The sequence below is a fragment of the Blennius ocellaris genome (genome assembly GCF_963422515.1).
Source record: "Blennius ocellaris genome assembly, chromosome: 3".
NCBI lineage: Eukaryota > Metazoa > Chordata > Actinopteri > Blenniiformes > Blenniidae > Blennius > Blennius ocellaris.
In genome coordinates, this window is record NC_137652.1 from 29,796,799 (window position 1) to 29,821,832 (window position 25,034).

The window sequence follows — 25,034 nt, forward strand, 5'->3', positions numbered from 1 at the left end:
TCAAGCCACGGGAAATCTCTCAGGATGATGGTGCTGCCGGAAAGAGCCAGATGGCTCAAGCTGACCCACCTGTTGAACAGAGAGAAGGAGGACATTTTGGATATGCCGGTCACACCAGACGGCGTCTTCGACTTCGCCCTCGCTTCAATGCAGCAGCAATGTGAAGCCAGGAAGGAGGAGGACGAAGCTCTCCAGCTCTGTCTCCCTCGCAAAGCCGAGCATGCACCTGCCACGGCCCAGCGAAAGAACGCTGCGCAGGCAACGGTGCCTCCTCCATTCCCTCAATTTAAAATCCCGAAGCGGCCCTAGGCCCGCCCTGCCCCTAGTGCCGCACCTGCACAGGAGGTGAGGACCGGCTGGCCCAGAAAGGCCACCACAGCGACCGCAGCTCCGCCGGCACAGGCCGCGCAGACTGCCAGTCAGCAGGCCAGGAAGAAGAAGCGGGTGGCCTGACGACCTCGTCTCTTCCCATCGGTACCGGCGCTGCATGTTCCTGTTCGCCAGCCCCGCCGGTGTTTCTTCCACAGTGTGCTACTCCCGTTTTCCATTGCCCACGACCAGTCGCTGCTGCGTGCGCTCACGGAAGTCACACAAGCACACACAATTGTTCTTGTTTAATAAAAATGTTTTCACTGCCGCTCCGGTCGAGGGCGCAGTCACATTTAATAAACAAGAGCATAATAAACAGCTTCGGTGCCGTCCGAGGCCCAGAGCGGATTACATCCCAACTCGGGACCCGGCGATCCACCGAAGCTGTCCGTGCACAAACATCCAGCGCTAACCCCATAACACAATTATTGGAGGCTCCGATTACAGGGGGCGTGTCAGATGCTGTCACTTCTGTCTCCGCGATGAAGGACAGATGGGTAGCCCTCAACGGCTCAGCCTGGGTTTTGAGAACAATATCATGGGGTTACAGGCTTTAGTTTGCCACCGTCCCACCTCGTTTCCCTGGTGTAGTGCATTCTCAAGTGCGCGGAGAGTCAGCTCGTGTTCTTCAGGAAGAGATTCACTCGCTGTTGATAAAGAGAGCAATATGCGTAGTGCCTCCCCAACAACGTCAGAGCGGCTTTTACTCCAGGTATTTCTTGGTCTCCAAACGAGGAGGGACCGGGATTCGCGAATACCTCAGAACATACAAATTCAGAATGCTCACACATGCATCCTTGCTGCGTATGTTGTGTCAGAACGACTGGTTCACATCAATCGACATGAAGGACGCATATTTCCATATCCCGATATATCCTCCACACCTGAAATATCTGCGGTTCGCATTTCAGGGTGTTTGTTACGCGTAGAGTCCTCCCCTTCGGCCTATCTCTGAGCCTGAGAGTATTTGTGCGCGGCACTGAGGCGACAGGGCATCGGGCTGGCCCCGTATTTGGACGACAGGCTCCTCCTGGTGCGGTCCAGAGAGGAACCCATAGTGCAAACCCACACCCTCATAAAACACCTGGTCGGCTTGGGTTTCATGATAAACTCAGAGAAAAGTGTTATCCCCAGTGCAGAAAATAATCTTCCTGGGTTTATCACTGGACTCGGTGTCTCTCACAGCTCGTCTCTCAGCCGCGAGGGTGAATGCTTTCAGAGCCCGTCTCTCACGCTTCACCCTGCACAGCCTGGTCCCCTTCAGATTATGCCTCCAACTACTGGGGCTGATGGCCTCAGCCATCCTGGTAGTCCGTCAGCAGTCTGTACATGAGGGATTTTCAGTGTTGGGTGTCCTCCCTCTGGCTGGACCCCGTGCGTCATGGCGCACGGAGAGGTATGGTCAGTGCGCAATGCGTAATGGGGCTGCGCTGCTGACGCCACCCGGCATTCCTGGTGAAGGGGGTCCCGATGGGAGCCGATCTGTCCCGGAAAGTGATCACAACAGACGCGAGCATGACAGGCTGGGGCGGCATATACGAGACCCGATGCGTGAGAGGTGCTCCAGCGCTCTCGTATAAACTATCTGGAGCTCTTAGCGGTGTTTCTCACGCTGAGATGCTTTCTCCCGTTTCTCAACGGACATCATGTCCTGGTGAGAACGGACAATACGAGCACTTGATGCTTGACATGCGCTGGCTTGAGCAAGGGGACCTTGCGTGCAGTGCAGGATTTTTGTCGTCTTGAACTTCTTCCATTTTCTGATAATTGCACCAACAGTTAGTTACCTTCTCACCAAGCTGCTTGCCTATTGTCCTGTAGCCCATCCCAGCCTTGTGCAGGTCTACAATTTTATCCCTGATGTCCTTGCACAGCTCTCTGGTCTTGGCCATTGTGGAGAGGTTGGAGTTTGTTTGAGTGTGTGGACAGGTGTCTTTTCTACAGGTAATGAGTGGAGACCAGGAGGGCTTCTTAAAGAAGAACTAACAAGTCTGTGGGAGCCTAAATTGTTACTGGTTGATAGGCGATCAAATACTTATGTCATGCAATACAAAGGAAATTAATTATTTAAAAATCATCCACTGTGATTTTCTGCATTTTTGTTTTAGATTCTGACCCTCACAGTTGAGTACCTTTGTTGCAAATTACACACCTCTACATGCTTTGTAAGTGGGAAAACTTCGAAAATCAGCAGTGTATCAAATACTTGTTCTCCCCACTGTATATTAACAAATCAAATCCTATCCCTGTTCCTCCTCCTCTTCCTGCTCAGTCAACTTTTTTTCTGAACCATAAAAAGTTATGAAACTTGGGGATTAGAAAGTCAAAATAATCAAAAATACGTCGTTTTAGTCGAAGTTGTTTTTATGTGTTGAATTCGAGTACGTTTTTAATACGTTCCAGTGACGATCTAAATGTTGGCAGAAGTTAAAAATTCAAAATGGCGGACGACGAGGAGTTTCCCCGACTACGTAATTCGAAGGATTCCTGACGTATTGGCAAAACAATCAGCTGTGGTCATCGGCGTTGATGCAAGAATCACATGATTGTGCTCTCAGGGCGAGAAATGGCCGCGCCCTGCTGTGGCATGATCTGATGGCCATAACGGATTCGTTCAGCCAACTTGGGTGGATGATTCAGTTGCCCGAGCAAAGCTTTTACTAGCCCCGGATGTTCGGGAAAGCCATAATGTGGAGCCCTGGTCTTACAATTTGTGTACCGCGGGACGCCTCTGGACCAGACCGAACGTGCCTGGACCGAACGGTACAGGTACCAGTACGTACATTGTTACACCCTTATTAAAAGTGTTGGCAACTAATTTCCTTATCGATTCATTGTCGCGTGATTTATGCGCCACCTTCCATGCGTGTCCCATAACGCAACGAAACAATCCCGAAAATATATCCACCTCTGCTGCCCAGCATTCTCCACCTTTCCTAAAGTACTTTATATTTCATTAAAGGAGTTTTGAGTCGTAGTGCTATCTTTATTTGCTTTTGAATTGTGATTGTTCAGACGGGGAGAAGCTCTGGCGCATGCGCAGCCGTTCACAAAATCTGGGCTGCATGACTTTATGTTGAAATTGTAATAATTTTCAGTGCTAACTGTTTGATCTTGTAAAAATATAGGCAGTCATACACTGTGACCACAACAAAGAAAAACTTTGAAGTGTAAATTTCAAGGTTATTATAGCAATATTTTACCAGTCTGGTCACTCAGGATGAAACTGGACTGTATGTGGTCCCCGAAGTAAATTCAATCTTATTTAGTAATTATCTTGTATACATCTTATGCATGTGTATAAATGTATTGTTATTGTACACATCTTTGTATTAGTTGAATTATGTTCTTTTAAATAACATTTTTGGTTCGTTCAATATCAACTGGTCCTACAATTTGAAACGTTTGTTTTGTTTTTTTCTTAACAGATTCATCGATTAATCGAAAAAATAATCGCCCGATTAATTGATTATTCAAATAATCATTGGTTGCAGCCCTAATTCCTAGCAACACTAAAACACTCCAAAAGTAACATACACAAGTGTGCTTTTCTAACTGCAGTGTGACATTCACGTTGTGTCATAGTTGGACAATCTATTGCTATATCAGTTGTTGCAATTGTGATACAAACCTGTGGATCTTCCAAAGATACCGTGATACCTTACACATTACATTAGGGCTGCAGTCGGTTTTGTCTCCTGGGCCTTATGTTCTCTGCTGTTAAGGGAAAGGGAAACTAACGGAGAGGAGTAACAGCACAGCAATGTGCTGTGGGGCGGCGGCGATAATTCACATCTCAAAACTAATCTGACACCACAACATTTGAATATTACAATAATCCAGTCCAGCCCAAGTATTTGGCCGGCTTGGTGTCACTCACCTTGACATTTTCCGGGAAAACCTGTGCATTGTCTGCGTTCTGCAGGTTGTCGCTCATCAAGGTGTGTTAACAGTTCAATATGTGTCTATGCACATATACGTGATGCCCAGTACAGGGTGTCGCTCTTACTGGGTCCGCACCTCACAGGTTCTACTGCACCGCCTCACTCAGTTCAACTCACTCTGCAGGTTGAGGCTTTGTTTTTGTTTTTTTACTTTATTTCAGTCAGCCAGCATTGACAAAGCTGTGAAGGTGTAAACGGCTCTACAACATGGTGAGTGGCACATAAATCGCACGACACAACGAATGGATAATGAAATTCGTTGCCTACAGTTTAATAATCAAATTTTATCCATTTTTATTACGTCGTCGTTGCAGCTCTAAATATAATAGAGGTGTTGAAAGTTCAAGTTTACTGCTTTGCTTACTATGGATTAAATTTTTTTGCCATCTCACTAGATTCTCAACAGCCTTCGCTGTCGGGCATGGCCTTGTTTTAATGTGTAGAGAGGATAGTTTAAAAGGTGAGTCTGAGAACTGGTCAAGAACGGATTGAGAAAATGAAGGAAAGAAAAATCAAGCAGCTATAAGGGATAGGTATCGTTATGATTTTTATGATTCCGATTCCAGTTCTGCTTATCGATTCCGGTTCCTAACGGTTCCTTACACAAATCCAAAATAGTGAAAAAAGCAGCATTAGTGTTAAAATACTAAAGTGCATTGTATTCAGAGCAAAACAGCAAATAAACACCAAGAATTAAAGTGCATTCAGTATATAACAACTGCTTACAATCATTAGATATCCCTAAGAAATAAACTGAAATAAAAATGATGGGTACTAGAGCTGCTCGCTTATAGCAATAATAATCACGATTATTTTGGGCAAGATTGAAATCAAGATTATTTACAGGATTATGTCTTTGAATTTGGAACAGTATTTATTAAACATGTTTAAAAAAGACTCCTGTTAAATATATGAAAATATCTTGTAATGTAGTAGTAAAAACAAACTGCACTGCACTGTTGTACTGCGCTCAATCTTTTGAAAACAGGAAATAAATCAAATATAATAACAGATAAAATAAATTGGTTAAAAAAAAAAATTTCTCTCCATGAGAGCGCAGTGTAACACCAACACCAGTGTAACCGAAAAATACGAATTCCAGGACTCAACCCTCGCAGCGACAAAAGAAATATATTTCCACTTAGTGCTGATGTTGTGGCATTCTGTCATAAATGAATGAATAAATTGGTTTGTGTCGTGTTACCTAGCTAAGAGTTCTCTTTAAAACCGACAGCTGATTGCGCCCGCCGTGGACGAAAGTAGTCCGTTCAGGTGAAACACAGCAATTCCTCTTGTGGAACTTCAGATTCAGCCTGAGCAGAGCGATCTTGTTGTCCTGGGAGCAGCCATTAGACAGGAACAGAGTTAGAAGAGTTGGTCTGTTGTTAGCTTTTAGCCTGCCAGCATGCCACTGTTCACTAAATTATTGTCTTTCAGGAGTTAAAAGCTCCCTAAAGCCGTCTTGACGGCTGTTTCCAGTCGCACCTTATGGCTCCTCGGAAGATGTAGGTCATTGCCACTGTATTTCAGCCTTGGTCCGTTGCACAAACTGCCAGTAGAAGTACAGAATATGGCATATGCTCACCATTGTGTCACGGCCACCACTACCTTAAAATACATTCAGACAAATTTCCAGTGTGGGACCATTTCGGTTTCACTGTTGAATACAGTGACGAGGGGGTGAAAACAGTTAACAGAAATATCACTGTCTGCAAATGTTGCTCCATATGTAAGTGAAAACACAAGCGGTAGAAAGCATTGCATCATACATTGCGCTGGCGATGCATGCTCATGATAGTCAAGGACTTGAGAAGGTAACTGAAGTTAAAAACAACAAATGCGAAACCAAACCGGAGCCCGAAGACCAAGGAACTGTGGGCTCCCTGTACTGTTGCACCCTTATATTAGCGCGCTCTTCCTGTGCTTATGAGTTTTAAACCAACATATTTCTGCAGCCGCTCACAGTCCTAAAATCTGGTTGTTCAGTCTTAACCAGGCTGTGCTAATTTTGCACAGTCCTTAAAATTTTATTACAGTGTGTAGCTTGAATTTTATTAAGCAGAGTACAAGTGTGACAATGCTGCGCTCCACTGAATCAGATGTGAAGAATAATAGTGGCCCACAAATATAAATAACAAGATATTCTTGCATTCTGAAGTACCCAGAAAATGACTAAACTTGACGATCAATCATTGTTCTCGTAGCATTTTGATGGAGAAAATATATTTTCTTCCTATTACTGTCGCTTTGATTGTCATGTCATTTCGTGCTGCTATTCTATTGGCTGCTTGTAGGTTACGTCTCACTGTGCGGCGGAGTGGGCAAGAATTCCTGAACCTGTGGGAAAATATGATCAGGCTCTGTGGTCGTACGACCTTTCATGTGATGTCAGTGTTCAACCCAGATTCAGCACAGGGAGGTTTGAAACTATCGAATACCTGATGCCATCTATGACGGCTTGTTTCAGTTCCGGCCTCAGCATTCCAGTGGGGGAAAAAGAAAATTCCCTTGAGTTACTCCCATTTAAATTTGGTTTCATGTCGTGTTGCTTTTGGGCTCAGATACTTGCTAAATCGCATGATAACCATGTGAACGGCCGAGGTGTTCAGTGTCGGGGAGATGACATGGTGGCTTATTTCCTCTTGCTCACGTTCGCCTCTCTGTGTCTCTTAAATAAACACGGAGTGAATTTGTACCGCCCACACACGGTTATTTGTTGGCTTTTAGATTTATCTGAGGTATGTTGACTTAATTCACTTTTACCTGCTGATGAACTCCAGAGCTGACACCATGTGCTGAACTTGAATCTGAGCCCTTCTCATTGTTTACCACCACGAGGTACGTCGACAAAAAGATGCCAGCATGTGAGCGACGTTGTGCCCTTAGCTTCCCTGTAAAGATGAGTTGTGTTTCCATTGAAGATTGAAGCCAATTAGTCATCGTATATGGACTATATTAACACTATTAAGTGCTTCATTGCGAGCGGGTGTGATTTTTGGCCTCCTCGTGAATCCTTTGTAAATGTAAGCTTCTACAGTAGCTCAGCCACATGGAGGATACAGCATCTCTGGTTGATCAGATTGCAATTGGAAAGTCGTCATTGGGTCATTTTCCGCAGTCTTTTAAAAGTAAAAATTGGCTAACAGAAGCAGAAATGTTGGCATTTTAGATGCGCATATTGCCCCGGTTTCCCCCCCCATTCGCCTTCATCTCCATCTGTCTTGGTATAGATGCATTTTTCTGACTTGTTTCCCTGGAGAACCATTAACTCCTTAATTTTCTGTTATTGAAGATTGTTTGTTCCAAAGTTTGGAGAGTTTTCACTTTTATATTGGATGATGGCAGATCATCCCAGGATGATGAAGATAAGACTGAAAAAAATTACAGATGTTAAATAAGAAAAAGATTAGAAGAAGTTGTTGCGTGCAGTTTTTTCTAAACTGCAGTGGTTGTGTTAAAATGACACAAACATTTCCGTGATGATCATTTTACAGCTTGTGCATACACACACATATTTTCATTTGAAACCTTTCTTTCTCCTTGCAGTGGCTCACTGTGCGTCGTCCAGACAGATCATCTCCCACTGGAAAAATTGCACGCGACACGACTGCCCCGTCTGTCTCCCGCTGAAGAACGCCAGCGACAAGCGCACCCAGCAGCGTGAGTACAAGTAGCGCAGCCCGACCCGCTCTCCCTTCACCATCGTCGAGTTGCTCACCGTGACCTGAGACGGCAAACACAAGGCGGAATCACCTCCGTTGGCTGCGGCATACGGGCTCATTCTATCCCGCTCATTACAAAATGTCAACCCGGGGTCTTGACGTCAAATATCCAAAACTGACCAGGGCGACGCTTTTTAAATAACCATGCTTTTTGTATTCCAGTCGGATGATTTTGAGTTGAATGTGGGTATTAATAACTGCTCCGACTCCGTCACTGGATGAGTAAGAATGTCGTCCTGTTGTGTTTCCCCCTCTCTCACGCCTCACAGTCCACTCATCCCTCCCGTGTGTTAGATTACAAGCCCAAGAGTGTGCAGGAGGTTTCCTTGTCTGTTGCTTCTCTTCTCTTCACTTCAACATGCTTCATACTGAAACTGCTTCCCTTTTTGTTTTTTATGGGTTCATGGACTTTTTGGCCTCGCCTTTTTTTTTTTTTTAACTCCGTGGCTCATTTAAAGTAGTTAGATTGACACTTTCTTCCTGCTTTCTTTCTTTAACTCGCTGTTGAACATCTTTCATCACTTGGAACATTCCAGCGTTCGTCTCTCCCCGTTTGGTTTGCATGTTAAAGAACATGATGTTGAGACTTGTGCTCTTGCCAACGCAAATAGAGAGCCGTAGTTCTTTGTTGTGCCTCCTCCAATTTATGTCTGTGCAAAGACTGAAGGTTGTTTTAACCTGACCAAATTCTGAACCGAGAAAAGTATGCATATGCGCTGGCCCCCACAGGGATCCGTGTATTTATGCAGTTCTGTGCCCTTAATGCATTTAGTCTTGTTGTTCTCCTTGTATTATGCTGTCATGTTATGCAAATGCACGGTTTATTCCCTTATTTGTTTCCTGGTAAAGTATTGTACCATTTGGTTCTTCGAATATATTCAATGGTTGGAAAACGTTTGCACTTTGTTTACATGATGTACTTGGTGTGACATGATCAACATTACAAGCTGTCGTCTGTCGGTGTTTTTGGAGTAACCGCTGAATCTCTCTCTCCACAGCCATGCTGAGTTCCCCCAACGCGGCCCTCCAGAACCCCATGTCGTCTGTTAGCGTGGGCCAGCCCAGTGCCCCCACCATCAATACCTCAGCCCCCATTGACCCCAGCTCCATGCAGAGAGCATACGCAGCACTTGGGCTGCCCTACAGCAGCCAGGCTACTGGGCAGGCTCAGACTCAGCAGGCCCAAGGCCCTGGGCAGGCAGCAGGTGCACAGAGTGCCCAGACCCAACAGCAGCAGCTCCAGCAGCAGATGAGACCCCTCAATGCACTTGGTAAAGTCTGACAGGCTTGTTTGTTTTTGGGCCACATTTTATTTTCGCCTCAAAAAGTTACCTGGCTTGTCTGTCTCTACCATTGAGTTGTTGTAAAACATAGTGAGCAAAAGTACAAAACTAAGCTCTATCTAAACTAAATCTCCATGGAACTCACTTACAATATATCCATAGTTTTTAAAAGAAAATGTCAATATGTTGGTGATTCACTGTTCTCACTCTGATCTCTTGTTCTAATCAATGTTTGCTCACACTGTTCTGTCTGAACAGGTAACCAGATGGCTCTTGGAGGTGCTACAATGGGTGCGACCACTTCAGACCAGACAAACCTGCACACTGACTCCCTCCCCAACACACTCAACACTAACAAGTCAGTCCCTTAACACATTATCTACATTTGATTTATTTCTGAAACTAGAATTGCTTGTGACGCCAGTTTTATGGTTCTGTGTTGTAACATCTGCCCTTCCTTCTGTTCCATCTCCAGTCAGCTGTTATCAGACGGTTCAAGTGTTGGCTCAATGGGAAACCTGCCCACGGCAGCCGTCTCTGCCACAGGCTCCAGGAAAGCCTGGCACGAGCATGTCACTCAGGACCTGCGCAATCACCTCGTACACAAACTGTAAGTGAAAACCACTGGAGGGGGCAGCTCTCTGCTGACCTTGTGCAGGACTGAAATTTCTACTTCATTGCTGTAACTTCTGTTTTCTCTGGCAGAGTACAAGCCATATTCCCTACCCCTGACCCGGCAGCTTTGAAGGACAGACGAATGGAGAACCTGGTGGCCTACGCCCGAAAGGTGGAAGGCGACATGTACGAGTCAGCTAACAGCCGGGTACGTTTTCCATTACAAAGGGGGCATGACTTTAATGAGTTCAGTACCAAAAAGACCACATTCGAAACCCTTTTGTCGGTACTTGTAATTTCACCCAATATTTATTCACACGAACCAAACTATATCCTTCTTCCTTTCAGGATGAGTACTATCACTTCTTGGCTGAGAAAATCTACAAAATCCAAAAGGAGTTAGAGGAGAAAAGACGGTCAAGACTACAAAAGCAGATCATCAACCAGGCACCTATTGCTGCCCAGGGCACACAGCAACCCGGCCTCCCACAGTCCAACGCTTTGGGCCCGAGACCACAGAGTGGGTTTAACTTCAGCTTGTTGAAAATCTATACTTTTGTGTCGAAGAACCACTTGGCTGAGATTGTGCAAAAAAATAAAACAAAAGGTTTATGACAGACCCATAAATTTGACCTTCTTTCTGCTCAATACATTGTACATTTTTGTTCTAAATGAAAAATGTATATTTTAGTTTGTCATTTTTGCAAATGTCTGCACATCTTTTTCCCCAAATATTTTTTATTAGGGCAGAGCAAATACAGCATCATTTCACATCCTTTCAGATGCTTTTCAGTTTAACAAATTAATAATGATGATGATAATAATAATAAAAGAGAAAACAAATGACAATAAATTAACGTCAGAAGTAATAGAAACAATAGAAGTCATAATAAAGTATACAAATTTAAATATATAATAAAAATAATAATACAAACGTGCTGATAATGGTTTATTATAAGTTTTGGTGATGATTGACTTTTGCGGTAAATTGTTACTTAAACTCTTCCCACTGTGGTCTGGTAGGGAAGGATGGAAATAAAGCTGTAGCACAATGTCTGGTTTGATGGTATCAGAAAAGAGGGAGTGAGAGGAATTCCTCGGGGAGAGATCAGCTAAGCTAGAAAAAGTACCATCTTTGAAGTTGTCTTTAAAACATTCCAGGTCTTTGCCATAAGTGAGAGGTTGAATCTGTAAATGTAGGGTGAAATAAATGATTTCTCATCAAAGGAGCTATAATAGTTATTGACGTGAATATAAAAAATGTCCCCTAAGTTGGTACCACATTTTAAGTGTGGATCAAACTACTTGGTTGTTTGTAAAGCCCGAGAGGTTTACGGGAATATAAGAGGTCAGTAAATCAGAGAGGACACATGACTGAGCTTCTAAACCAAGGCAGATCTGTTGATTTCAACCAAAATTGGATTTTATCTGTGGGAGCTGCCCAATAATATGTTGGGGAGCGACAGTCCACCACTGAATTTACACCTTTGGAGTCTAGTTTTCTGGACCCCAGGTGCCTTTCCTGACCATGAGAAGCTGGAAATAATTTGATCGATTGTTGTGGAAGAAGACATTGGAACAAGAACAGGACTTTAGATAAAATATAATTTTAACTGCGTTAATTCTTCCATTTAATGACAAATGTGAGCTTGTCCATCTCCGTGTTTTTGTCACTAAAGAAAAATAATTGGCAGAAAAAAGGGAATTCAAAGTTCTGATATTAATCCTAAAATACCTAAAGCCAGACTGGCTAGTGTTAAATGGGAGATCAAACTGTATTGGCTTTAAGGCGAAGGCATCGATGGGGGTAGCATTAGCTTTTGGAAGTAATCACTTTATAGCCTAAGAATGATCCAAGTCTTTGAAAGATCAGTAGGGTTGCCGGTATAGAGTTAACTGGGTCCAAGACATAGAATAATAAATCACCTGCATACAGTGATAAATTAAATTCTGTGCCCAATCAATAAACCCCAGTAAAGTCGGAAGACCTTAGAAGAATTGGCAGTGGTTCTATTGCTAATGTGAACAATAGAGGGAATAAAGGACAGCCTTGTCTGGTGCTTCAGTTGAAAGGGAAAAAGCTGGATTAGATGCCTTTGGTAGAGATGGTGGTGAAGTGTAGTGTACACGTATCCAGGAAATAATGGCTGTTTACCAGCCCAAATCTCCTTAATACAATAAATAAATGGTTCCATTCAAACTCTTATCAAATGCTTTTTCAGCATCAGCAGAGATCAGTACTCCTCGGGCCAGTGTATTTAGGAATAGATATTATTTAACATACATTGGTATAATGTTTCTCCAAGCGATGGACCTCAGCAAGGATCTTGGCGTCAATGTTGATTAAAAGAGAGGGGCCAGTTTAGTCATATTTGTTGAGAGTTCTAAGAATTTTACTTAACAGGACTTGAAGAGATGGTATGCTTTCATCGTTTCTCACAGCAGTGAAGGTCGACACATTTTTTAATGATTTGCTCCTCCGTTTGTTTTACAGATGGACCCGTTCCTCTCCCCAACATGCCAAATCAGATCATGAATCGTATGCAGGTTCCGCAAGGTTTGTACACAATTTAAATGTGCATAAAGGACTAAATTGCACGTTATATACATTAGTACTAAATAATTAAGAACCAAGGATCTAAAAAGAACTTAGTTTGCTTATCATGGAAGTAATACTGAGAAAGATATAGAGAATGATGTTAGAAACACATGCTTTGATTGCATGTATACCAAAAAAAATGTGCAAATATGCAGTGACGTGCATGTATGTGCACGATATTACTCAAAAACTTGCAGGAGGAAGAAGAAAAATAAAGTCAATTCCTGTAAACCATGAGTTATTGTGAAGTCCTTGTTTCAACTATTTTATTCCTGAACATTTTAACCTTGATGCATTTTCAAAGTCATATTTGAACCTTGCTTTAACTCCGTTTTTTTCGTCTATCACATAATTTGCTACAAAGTTGCCTCTACCATCAGGCAGAAAAATACAGAACCTCAGTGATCCGGAAAAAAAAAACCCCATTTACAACAAATCATTCATCCCCTCTGCAATAACTGTTTTAAATGGCACAAAATAGGAAAATAAATAACTTTTTAATTTGTCTGAATGTTTTTTATTTAAATTGGGACAAGCCATGTCAAACAAATTTCAGTTTTTACCAAAGAACCGACAAGAGTTTATCTATCTACTCCAGCTTCAGTAAATAGTTGTAAACTATATTGGCTATGTGAAGTTTCTATTTGTTTTGTTGTGCATTGATGTGCTTTCTTGTCCACTCTTCTCAGCAGGAATCAACCAGTTCAACCACATGGCTCTGCCCAGCGCCCAGATGTCCCAGGCACCGCTGGGAGCCCGAGCGGCTTCACCCATGAACCACCCGCAGCAAATGAACATGAGCTCCGTCCCAGCGGTGAGAAGGAACACACCGAAAATGTTGTTTCACACCATTACGTGAATTGAACTAGAGCTGCACTCAGGAGAGCGCAGACCTTCGCCAACGCCACATTTCTTTTTGCGTAACATAGTTGGCATCACTTGCATGTTGGCTCATGTCGATGCTTACGAGGTCTGTCAGGTGGATACATCACTGTGAAACACTGATCTCATTTGATCTCCATGAGGCGCCTCTCATCCATGTAGAAATCAATTGATGCTTTTCATGAAATTCGGGTGTTTAGTTTTGTTTGGATACATACAAACCAATAAGTAAATACCGTATTTTCCGCCCTATAAGGCACCTAAATACCTCAAATTTTCTCAAAAGCTGCCAGTGCGCCTTATAGCCCGGTGCGCCTTATATATGGACGATTGTTCTACTCGAGACTGCTATTTGAACGCTGAACAACCAGAAGCTTTTATTTTGACAACTCTAACTTCACAACCGGATCTTCAGAGCGGACGACACTCCACACAACACCTTCATCACTCATGGTTGCACACCAACATTCTAACAAACCAAAATAAACTAGATGAAATAATGACTCCCTAAACTGGGGGACAAAAACACATAAACACAATCAACACAACACCAAGCCCAACAACAACCCACAATAACCTCCAACAACACAAAACATGAATTTGTCGCTGCAAGGCATGATGGGACATCATGCCTTGCAGCGACAAATTCAGCCTGAGCTCCTCAGTGCAGCCGATAGAAACTCCCATAATTCATTGCAGCTGTTTGTGGTGTTTTAAATGCAATTATTGGGGGTTCTATTTGGTTTGTGGTGTCGGTAATAATTGTGTTGTGTTTTTGTTGCTTAGTTCATGTAGTTTAGTTTATTATTATTATTATTATTACCGGTAGTTGTAAGTTGTCAACCAGCAGTGAAGAAGGTTTTGTGTGTAGTGTCCTGCTGGCATAGGCTGCAGGTAGGACTATCAAAATAAAGTGTGTGCAACTCTCTGGGTGTTAGAATCAGTGGAAAATGTAACCTAATGGCTTTGAGCTTAAAGGTTGCTGATCACTGGTGTATTCCATGCGCCTTATAGAGCGGTGCGCCTTATATATGAATGAAGTTGTAAATTATGTCAATCAATGTAGGTGCGCCTTATAACCCGGTGCGCCTTATAGGGCAGAAAATACAGTAAACGCAGGTGAAAACATAACCTTCTCTGCCATCTTCGCTGATGAAAGTAATTAGGTTTATTTAAAATAGTTAAAGATTTTCAGAAAAAGCTACTAGAAATACTGATGGATATCTAAACTAGTTGAGTTGTTGCACCACAAGAGTACGTTCTAAAACATGTTGGCAGATGCGTGATGGTCAGGCTTGAAATACTTTTGACTGAATTATGCTCTCAGCCATTTATGGTTTTGTTTAAATTGTTGTTTTTAAACATGAGAACACTGAATGCCACACGAAGCCCTCATCCTTGTTTACCAGTTTCACAAAAAAATTACAATTGGTGTCATAAGCCTTGTTGCCATAGACGGGGAATTTAGGCTCATATAGGTTTTAAGTTGGCAGATGTCAAATGAACACATTTTGTTTCAATAACACAGTAGCCTGAAATCTCATATTCATGCATTGCAATTGCTTCACAAAACATTCAGAAAAAAACCCAAATGAAGAAGATAAAATCTGAAATAAAACAATACTATACTGGGACGACACTTCTTTGTGAATAGCCAGTGTTGACCATCAGTTCATGTTTATGCATCTTGATTTTCCGTTTTCCAATATCTTTTTTTCTTCTTTTCTTGCCTTGCAGATGGGAATGTCTCCCTCCAGGATGCCCCAGGCCCAGGGCATGATGGCTGGACACAGTGGCGGCAACATGGTGGGCCAGACAGCCAACCAGGGACAGTTTCTGCCTCAGACCCAGTTTCCTCCTGGATCTGCTGGAGTGGCCGCGACGGGGGCCATGAATGTCACTGTGGGTCCTGGGATGGGCCAGCCACCTGCCCAAGCTGCTGTCACCCAGGTGAGGCATGGAGGGAGCTGTCGTAAGCTAAGCAGAGTGACCTATCTGGGCCGCTTTATTCCATCATGGTGCCTCCTTCAAGTGTTGCTGTAATTTCAAGCTAATTCCAAATAGTTGCCTAGAATCTAAAGTCGATCTACTTTAACCGATCATACCTCACACTAATTGTGCTTGACTTTTTTCGATCCAATCACAAGGTGCTCTCTAAACCCCCAAATTGTGTGCGGTGTTTGTCCGTCTGCTGTGATGACTGTACGTCTGCTTATGTGTGTGTGTGTGCGTCCGTCCGCCTGGTGTTTTGTGTGTGTTTCTCTCCAGCAGCAGCAGCAGCAACAGCAGAGCGCTAACCTCCCCATCAATGCACTTGGCCCCTCGCTGGGCCCTCAGAGAGCCTCCCCCCAAACCCCCTTGCACTCCACTCCTCCACCTGCCGCTTCCTCCGTCTCCATGGCTGGGGGGGCCACTAACCTGCCACACCCCCAGCCCTCCAGCCGCAGCTCCACCCCCACCCTCCCCGGCCCCGCCCCGGCCCCGGCCCCGGCCCAGGGCGCCACTCCGCCCCGTCCCACCCAGCCCCAAACCCAGGCGGAGCTTCCTGCAGCAGCACAGACGCAGACGCAGCACCCGCCTCAGCCCCCTACCACGCCGGTGAGACAGTCCCTCAGCATGCCCTCCACTCTGATCCCCCCCCGGTGCAAGCTCCCGTCCCTGTGACTGCTGTGTCCCGACCCATTCCATCCACATTTCCGTTTTATAACGTCATCCTCACCCGTCTTTGTAGCCTCCATTGCAATGGGAATGTTTCCTCCGTCAACCCGAAGGAGCAGTGATGGGAATAGCAGTGCGTCGTTGCTCCAGGGCTGCATGCAAACAAGAACAGTGAAGCTGTTGTAAAGTCCTAATATCATTGTCTTTTTCTGCTTCCATCTTTGAAGCTGTCTCAGCCGGGAGCCAGTCTGGATAACCGGGTGCCCACGCCGGCCTCGGCTGCCAGTGCCGACATGCACTCGCAGCACGTGGGCGCAGACCTGCCGGTTCAGGAAATCAAAACAGAAGCGCACCATGACCAACGGAAGTTTGAGGCCGCCGGTGGCAAAGCTGAGCCCAAGATGGAGGTGGGGAGCAGCTGCACGTTTGAATAAACCTAAAATATCAATATGCTTAAACTGAAGAACTCCACACACCTGAGACCCGCTCTGAAGTTGGAACGGGTCTGTCTCACCAATTACAGCTCTAATTCATTGTGCACGTGTCATCACCTCCAGCGAGTCATCTGCCTCTCATGACATTCATTGAAAGAAGCTTCTTTGGGTTTAATGACTTCATCTTTTTGTAAGGAGCGTGATTTTATATGTTAAAAAATATTTTTTTAAACTTTACATTGTGCTCTTTCGATCAACATTGGAGAAATATTTACTTATGTTGTAGATTTGAGAGATCCCTCTCGGCGTTATTACACAGTTAATAAACTCTTGTTCACCCGATGTTGCGTTACACATTAGTAAAAAGTGTACAACATAGGAACGCTCAAACAACCCACCAGGCAAACCCTTAATTAACCTTTTACAGAAAAGGAAACATTCCTCTCCTGATGTTCCCTCCAGTCAAACAGCTCGACTATGATGTGATGACTCATTTGCTTGTTTGTCTCCAGACTGAGGAAGACTCTTCTGTGGTGTTGGTAAAGAAGGAAGAGCCTGAAGAAAAGACGGAGCCAATGGAGGTGGAGGAGAAAAAGCCGGAAATGAAGACGGAACCCAAAGAAGAGGAAGAGGGCGGAGCTAACACTACTTCTACGTCCCCATCTCAGTCGCGGAGGAAAAGTGAGACTTAAATCGAAGCAGGATTTTAAAAACCAAGTAAAGGAAATGATCAAGAAGGGTTTTATTATTTGAGACAGTTCCAGCTGTGAGCAACTTTAGCTTTGTCGCTGACTGAACAATGTGCAGACTCTTGTGCTTCCTTTGATCCTGCCACTGCTAAACAGAAACAACCAACAGGCTTGTGGCTCTGCCCTGAGACTCTCTTCAACAAATGATCAAACCAACCAACTGCTTTCAGCACTGTTAGAGCGAGTTTAGACAGGGCTAGGATCGTTTTGTTGAGCTTTCATTGCCCTGACTTGTCTTTTTCAAACATTATGATAAGAAACAGAAAATGCAAGTGTTATTTTTCTCCACAAAATTTCACACATGTAGATGAGGAAGCTTGTAAATAGTTTATTTTAACCACTCCAGCAACAAGGTAGTGTAGATGTTGCGAAAGGCACGTAATGCTCAGTCCCGAGAGTAATGCACAAGATCTTTATCCAGCGTCTGGTTCTAAAGCGAAATGTTTCAAATTCGGTGTATTTGTGAGGGCACAGACATGTTCATGACAGCCAATCACAGCTGAAGTGCCTCTTAAAGACATGAACACCAAAGTTGACGAGAAGTGGGAACTTATACAAAGCACTTGTTTTTACTCTCAAAACCAGAGTAATGTCAGCATGGATACCAGAACGGCTTATGAGACACTGGATACCGTTTTAGAAGAGAATCAAACACAGTTTAGATTGGAAAGCATCAGAGTATCAACTCACTCTTTTCTTTTCCTGCAATATTATATGGAGTAATTGTTTGCCAGGCTTTTTGCTTAACTTGCCTTTCCATGGTTGATTTTTTCAGTTTTTAAGCCTGAGGAGTTGCGCCAGGCCCTGATGCCAACTCTAGAGTCTCTGTACAGGCAGGACCCCGAGTCGCTCCCCTTCAGGCAGCCAGTAGACCCCATGCTTCTGGGTATACCGGTAGGTAGCAAATAAATACTCTGATACCTGCTGCATGAGCTCACTTCTGTAATGAGTGAAGATCTACCTGTTCTTGTCTCTTTAGGACTACTTCGACATTGTAAAGAACCCAATAGACCTCTCCACAATAAAGCGCAAGCTTGACACGGGCCAATACCAGGAGCCCTGGCAGTATGTGGATGATGTTTGGATGATGTTTAACAACGCCTGGCTCTACAACCGCAAGACGTCCCGCGTCTACAAGTACTGCTCCAAGCTGGCTGAAGTGTTTGAGTCGGAGATCGACCCGGTCATGCAGGGCCTGGGCTATTGCTGCGGGCGGAAGGTGAGAGGGGGAATCGAGTTTGTCAAAACACATGAAAGTCTTTGGTTGAGCTGGATGGACAGGAAGCCTCCCCCTCACTGTGCAGTCATCAGTAGTTCAGACTTTGGATTAAAGACATTGGATAAAAGACATGGCAACTATAAATCTCTAACCAGAACACAACTTTTAAATGGGCTTGGTCCATTGTGCTATCTTCTTGCGAGTATTATGTCAGTTTTCTTTCAAATGTGTTGTTCTTCTTGTGTTTGCAGTACGAGTTCTCCCCTCAGACCCTGTGTTGCTACGGCAAGCAGCTCTGCACCATCCCTACTGGAGGCACATACTACAGTTACCAGAACAGGTATGCGTGTGTGGATACATGTTCTTGTTCTTTGCATTTATAGGGGAGCTGAGCTTAGTGTTGGTTGACATTGAAACAGTGCTAATAGGTCCAACTATACCCCCACAGTGCTAATAGGTCCAACTGCAGCTCGGACAGTTTGATCGTGTTTTGGTGGACAATAAATGCAGCCATTTGAAGCGTGTTGCCTGTCCCCTGCAGCTGGCCTTCTGTTCTTGTAGCTCAGGAGGGACTGCTCTGACCCAGGCAGTACTGTCTTCCTGACAGCTCACAGCCTTCATCATTCTTCCCGCCAGTCTTGGCACAGCATGAGGCCACAGAATGGTTTTGTTCGCAACATTTATTAACATCTGCCAGGTTGCAGCGTCACACATCAACAGAAACAGACCCCGAACCCAAAAGGCCGTTGTACTGAAAAGAAAAGAAAGAAAGAAGATGGAAAAAAAGCTATGTTTTGATTTTTTTTTTTTCTCAGCTTTTATCAAGGGACTGGGTAGTTTCAGGGCTGCTGCTCCTGCAGGATGGATGAAAGTATGAGGCTTGGGTAAAGGCCACACATGGTCTTGCTCATTATTGCTTTTTCCTCTCACGTGAAACTCTACAAAATAGCTTATTCTGTGCTCCTTTGCACCTCCTGCTGTATAAATCATGGTACTGCAGAGCAGGTTTTTTTTTTGGTTGTTGTTTTTTTTTTTTCCTCATCACACTTGGACCGAGCAGTTTAGAGAGCGGAGCAGCATGAGGCTCCCGCAGCTCCAGTCCATTTACACTCTCAATGGGAGCACCGGGATTCCTCACTCTCTTTTATAAAATATAAAATATTCAGTGTTGTTATATGCAGAATTGGGTTGGATACGGACATACCAGGAGCTGAACATTTAGTTTTGCGTTCTCAGACAAGGAAAACAACACCGCTATCATTTTTTAGCTACATTTGTAATGTTGAACATTTCTTTCCAGGTATCATTTCTGTGAAAAATGCTTTAATGAGATCCAGGGGGAGAGTGTGACGTTAGGAGACGATCCTGCACAGCCACAGACGTAAGTAAACCATTGAAAAACCTGCTGGTAAATGAAAGTAATCTGAAGTAAATGAAGCTTAAAAATTAAGAAGAACTCTCCACCGTTTGTTTTTGCCAAGTCGTGTCGTACATACAAGAACCAAGATGACATGTCGAATGTCTACTATTAGAATTCAATCCGGAAATATGAACACAAGTACTTTATGGAGTGTTTCTTACATATTTCATTTTTCCTTTTAGGATGATATCAAAAGACCAGTTTGAACGGAAGAAGAACGATGTACTGGACCCTGAACCGTAAGCAGAAACAGAACCCCCCCCCCCCCCCCCCCCCCCCACCGGAATTTGGTCTACCGTAATTTGTGATCTTAAACGTTCTACTCAGTGGTGCTGGTCATATTGTAGTTTTTGGCGTGGTGCTCTCCATCAAGTCACTGTGGTTTCTGGGTAATTCAGCAGCACCACCTGCTGAACACAGTTGTGTTATACATGTGCACATAATCCCTACCTGCTCTGATAAGCAGGAATACTGTATCACTTCCTGTTTTTCTTGTGACGGGACATTAAATGCAACATAGTTTTTATCCTCACCCTCCTTCAAAGACACTCTTGTATTAACCCGTTTCCCAGTGCGCAACTACTGGAGGAATGTTAACATTAATTAATATTATATTACTATTTTGAAAGCATCTGTGATTTCAGGTCGTCGACACGCATTTCTGACAAACTTTGTGTTTGTTTTTTTTTTTTTAGGTTTGTTGAATGTAAAGATTGTGGACGGAAGATGCATCAAATCTGCGTCTTACACTACGAGGTCATTTGGCCTTCTGGGTGAGATGACCATTTCTTATCTCTATAGTGCTTCATTTGTGTTGATTGATTGGAGTAAGTCTGACTTATCCGTCCCTGTGTAGATTTATCTGTGACAACTGTTTGAAGAAGACTGGAAAATCACGCAAGGAAAACAAGTTCTCTGCAAAAAGTTAGTATTGCTGTTTGTTTTTTTGAGTTTCCAAGCTTTAGCTTGATTTATTGTTTTGGTCCAGGTTGATCACCTTCGACTAAACATAGGTATTATACGTTGTCGTCTTACCCATTCATGCTGTTGCAGCCTTGGTCTTGTTGTCTGCGTTCTGACACTTGGAGACCAACTTGACCTCATTGATATGCGACACCAGCAGTTCAAGGTGTTACCATTTTACAAATGGGCTTTGTGTTGTTCTAAGATACTTTAGGTCCAAGAAAGCTGAGGTGACAAAATCGTCTTTTCTTTTTTTAAATATTTCTGCACTTCTTCACTGCAGGATTGCAGTCGACACGATTGGGAATGTACATAGAGGACCGTGTGAATAAATACTTGAAGAGACAAAACCACCCGGAGGCTGGGGAAGTGTTTGTGCGAGTGGTGGCGAGCTCTGACAAAACGGTGGAAGTGAAGCCAGGCATGAAAGCCAGGTAAGAGCATCACTGATTGCACAGAGAGCGGAGAGGAGGAGGAGGAGGAGGAGGGGGGAGGAGGAGGAGGAGGAGGAGGAGGAGGAGGGGGGAGGGGGGGGGAGGAGGAGGATGAGGAGGAGGGAGGGGGGGGAGGAGGAGGAGGAGGAGGAGGGGGGGGGGAGGAGGAGGAGGATGAGGATGAGGATGAGGAGGGGGGGGGATGAGGATGAGGAGGGGGGGGGAGGAGGAGGAGGATGAGGAGGAGGGAGGGGGTGGAGGAGGAGGATGAGGAGGAGGGAGGGGGTGGAGGAGGAGGGGGGAGGAGGAGGAGGATGAGGAGGAGGAGGGGGGGGAGGAGGAGGAGGAGGAGGAGGGGGGGGGGAGGAGGAGGGGGGGGAGGAGGAGGGGGGGAGGAGGGGAGGAGGAGGGAGGGGAGGAGGAGGATGAGGAGGGAGGGGGGGGAGGAGGAGGAGGAGGAGGGGGGGGAGGAGGAGGAGGAGGAGGGAGGGGGGGGAGGAGGAGGAGGATGAGGATGAGGAGTGGGGGGGAGGAGGAGGAGGATGAGGAGGAGGGAGGGGGTGGAGGAGGAGGGGGGGAGGAGGAGGAGGATGAGGATGAGGAGGGGGGGGAGGAGGAGGATGAGGAGGAGGAGGGGGTGGAGGAGGAGGGGGGGAGGAGGAGGAGGATGAGGAGGGGAGGAGGAGGAGGGGGGGGGAGGAGGAGGAGGGAGGGAGGGAGGGAGGAGGAGGATGGGGAGGGGGGGGAGGAGAGGAGGAGGAGGGGGGAGGAGGGAGGAGGAGGAGGGGGAGGGGGAGGGGGAGGAGGAGGAGGAGGGAGGAGGAGGAGGAGGAGGAGGAGGAGGAGGAGGGAGGAGGGAGGAGGAGGAGGAGGGAGGAGGAGGAGGAGGAGGAGGAGGAGGAGGAGGAGGGAGGGGGGGAGGAGGAGGAGGAGGAGGAGGGAGGAGGCGGCTGCTGCTGCACAGTTTACAAGCTGGAGTGTGCGCTCTCCCCGATAGCCTTGTGTGTCTCCCATTGTTTCCTCTTAGACGATCACAAGGAGGAGCTCCTCATTCAGCCTCTTATCTTCAGCTTGATCTAAAGATGTTTGCAATTGATTGACTGCCCACTACTTGACTTGAATCTTCTGTTTTAAACTGTCCTCAAACAGCTCATGACTTGAGAGTCAAGTCACTATGAAAAGGAGAAATATGTTTTTTAAACGTATTGTGCCCTGAAACTCTACATCAAAAAGTAGCCACAGAGTTATGGTATTGATGTATTTTATTTTTAGTTTGTGCTCTTTCTTTCAGGTTTGTGGACACGGGTGAAATGCCCGAGACCTTTCCGTACAGAACCAAAGCACTTTTTGCATTTGAGGAAATAGACGGCGTGGACGTTTGCTTCTTTGGGATGCACGTTCAGGAATATGGCTCAGAGTGTCCATTCCCCAACACAAGGTGCGTACATTTTCCCTCACATGTACCTGCTTCTTTAACGGAGAGTGAACAGTTTCACTGTCGCCACATGTGGAACGTGTTTCTTTTCAATAGCCGTATATTTCAGAATAAATGAAGATCGGGAAATATATTCTGCATGTTGTTATTTGGAATAAAAAATCTGCCTTCTTGTATCTTTATCTCTCTGACTTCTGCAGACGGGTCTACATATCATACCTTGACAGTATTCACTTCTTCAGACCTCGGACTCTACGAACAGCAGTGTACCATGAGATCCTTATTGGTTATCTTGAATATGTCAAGAAACTCGGGTGAGCTTTTTGTTTTTTGGGGGGTTTTTTTTTGGGGGGGGGGGGGGTTACCTCACACCTTGAAACTGCATCAATTGATTCAGCAGCTCTCAGCTTGACTTTCGGTCTGTTGGTGCTCGGCACAGGTACGCCCAGGGCCACATCTGGGCGTGTCCACCCAGTGAAGGAGATGACTACATTTTCCACTGCCATCCGCCCGACCAGAAGATCCCCAAACCTAAAAGACTGCAGGAGTGGTACAGAAAGATGCTGGACAAGGCCTTTGCTGAAAGAATCCTGCATGACTACAAGGTAGCCAGATTATATATATATATATATATATATATATATGTCATCACATTTCCAATGGAAGTTTGATTCTTGTAAGGATCCACCACCCTAAAAATCCTCCCAAGTGAAATACTTTTTCTTAACAAGGAAAGTTCAGCTCACAAGCATTTCTGGCTTGACAGTTTGTCCGTAATTCTTTCAGGACATCTTCAAACAAGCAACGGAGGATCGTCTGACCAGTGCCAACGAGCTGCCGTACTTTGAAGGCGACTTCTGGCCGAATGTGCTTGAAGAGAGCATCAAGGAGCTGGAGCAAGAGGAGGAGGAGAGGAAGAAGGAGGAGAACACTGCAGCCTGTGAGACTCCAGAGGTGGGACATGGAGTCGTGGTTTGATATAAGACTAGAATAGGCCTGTAAAACCTTTTGGTTTGTTGTCTTAGTCCTTGATATCTGCTGAATGAATAAAAGCCTCTGTAGAAAATATACTCAACAATGTTGCTCCTGCTAATTTAACCATGTATTACTAAGATTCCGGTTAACTGTGTCTTTCAACCCTGGGGGCATTATTGAACTGTATTTCAAGAATGAATGAGAATAATTAATTTATTACATCATCTCATTTATTTTGACAGGGTATACCAGGTGACAGCAAAAATGCTAAGAAGAAGAACAACAAGAAGACCAATAAAAACAAGAGCAGTGTGAGCCGAGCCAATAAGAAGAAGCCTGGGATGCCCAATGTAGCCAACGATCTGTCCCAGAAGTTATATGCCACCATGGAGAAGCACAAAGAGGTAAGAAGGCTTTTGTTCATGTGAAACGTTACATGCTGCCGACAAAAAGCATCGCAATCGAGTGTTTAAATCTGTTAGTCATGCAAGGACCCGATGGATCTCTCATGGTAGAAGAAAAGCCTCTTTTGTGTCTTCCCCTCTAAACTTGGACTTCTCTGCTGAAGGTGTTCTTCGTGATCCATCTTCACTCCGGACCCATGGTCAACACCCTGCCGCCCATCGCCGACCCCGACCCCTTGCTCTCCTGTGACCTGATGGATGGCCGCGACGCCTTCCTGACTCTGGCGAGGGACAAGCACTGGGAGTTCAGCTCCCTGCGGAGGTGCAAGTGGAGCACCATGTGCATGCTGGTTGAGCTGCACAACCAGGGACAGGACCGCTTCGTCTACACCTGCAACGAGTGCAAGCACCACGTGGAGACGCGCTGGCACTGCACTGTGTGCGAGGTGAGTCTGAACGTTTCGCTCACGGCTCTGTCCAGTGTCGAAACGCTCCAAATATGGTCAATGTTAGCTCTGCTGACTCGTAGCGGTCGTTGGACATTCTAGAGTTAAATGGCCAGACTTTCTCATCCCACATCAAGTGTCTGACCTGAAAAAGGCCCTTCGAGAAGAGTGGTCAAGAATTCCCATGAATGCACTTCTAAACCGTGTGGAAAGCCTTCCGAGAAAGACCGGAGCTGCAAAGGGTGGACCGACATCGTATTAAATCCTGTGCTTTAAGAATGGGAATTCACTCAAATTCATATACCTGAAGGCAGGCATGCAAATACTTTTGGCAATATAGTGTACGGACAGTGACATACAGCGTACATCCCATGTTGCTAGTTTCATGTGAGGCATTCTTATGCTCAAAAAGGAATACATTTGGGGATTTCGGTCGACACGCGGTTAACATTAAAATCTTTCATTTGCTCTGGAAATTATTCA

At 45.0% G+C, this 25,034-nt stretch overlaps 1 protein-coding gene across 9 annotated transcripts in view; it reads left to right on the top strand.

Annotated features, from left to right (window-relative positions):
- Positions 1-25,034, top strand: part of crebbpa (CREB binding lysine acetyltransferase a) — a 62,842-nt gene that overhangs the window by 35,094 nt on the left and 2,714 nt on the right. For 3 of the 9 annotated variants that reach the window (XM_080520454.1, XM_080520458.1, XM_080520460.1), the window contains exons 5-30: positions 7,860-7,973; positions 9,034-9,306; positions 9,577-9,676; positions 9,794-9,928; positions 10,024-10,141; positions 10,282-10,453; positions 12,428-12,490; positions 13,222-13,346; positions 15,152-15,364; positions 15,683-16,012; positions 16,300-16,479; positions 17,019-17,187; positions 18,031-18,149; positions 18,235-18,474; positions 18,726-18,814; positions 19,775-19,855; positions 20,077-20,133; positions 20,590-20,667; positions 20,751-20,818; positions 21,141-21,291; positions 22,583-22,729; positions 22,927-23,040; positions 23,166-23,331; positions 23,513-23,680; positions 23,944-24,105; positions 24,270-24,551. In XM_080520454.1, the coding sequence (XP_080376580.1) occupies positions 7,860-7,973; positions 9,034-9,306; positions 9,577-9,676; positions 9,794-9,928; positions 10,024-10,141; positions 10,282-10,453; positions 12,428-12,490; positions 13,222-13,346; positions 15,152-15,364; positions 15,683-16,012; positions 16,300-16,479; positions 17,019-17,187; positions 18,031-18,149; positions 18,235-18,474; positions 18,726-18,814; positions 19,775-19,855; positions 20,077-20,133; positions 20,590-20,667; positions 20,751-20,818; positions 21,141-21,291; positions 22,583-22,729; positions 22,927-23,040; positions 23,166-23,331; positions 23,513-23,680; positions 23,944-24,105; positions 24,270-24,551 (3,914 nt within the window). The remainder of the gene's footprint in view (positions 1-7,859; positions 7,974-9,033; positions 9,307-9,576; positions 9,677-9,793; positions 9,929-10,023; positions 10,142-10,281; positions 10,454-12,427; positions 12,491-13,221; positions 13,347-15,151; positions 15,365-15,682; positions 16,013-16,299; positions 16,480-17,018; positions 17,188-18,030; positions 18,150-18,234; positions 18,475-18,725; positions 18,815-19,774; positions 19,856-20,076; positions 20,134-20,589; positions 20,668-20,750; positions 20,819-21,140; positions 21,292-22,582; positions 22,730-22,926; positions 23,041-23,165; positions 23,332-23,512; positions 23,681-23,943; positions 24,106-24,269; positions 24,552-25,034) is intronic. The other 6 variants (XM_080520455.1, XM_080520459.1, XM_080520456.1 and 3 more) reach the window with 5 other exon arrangements.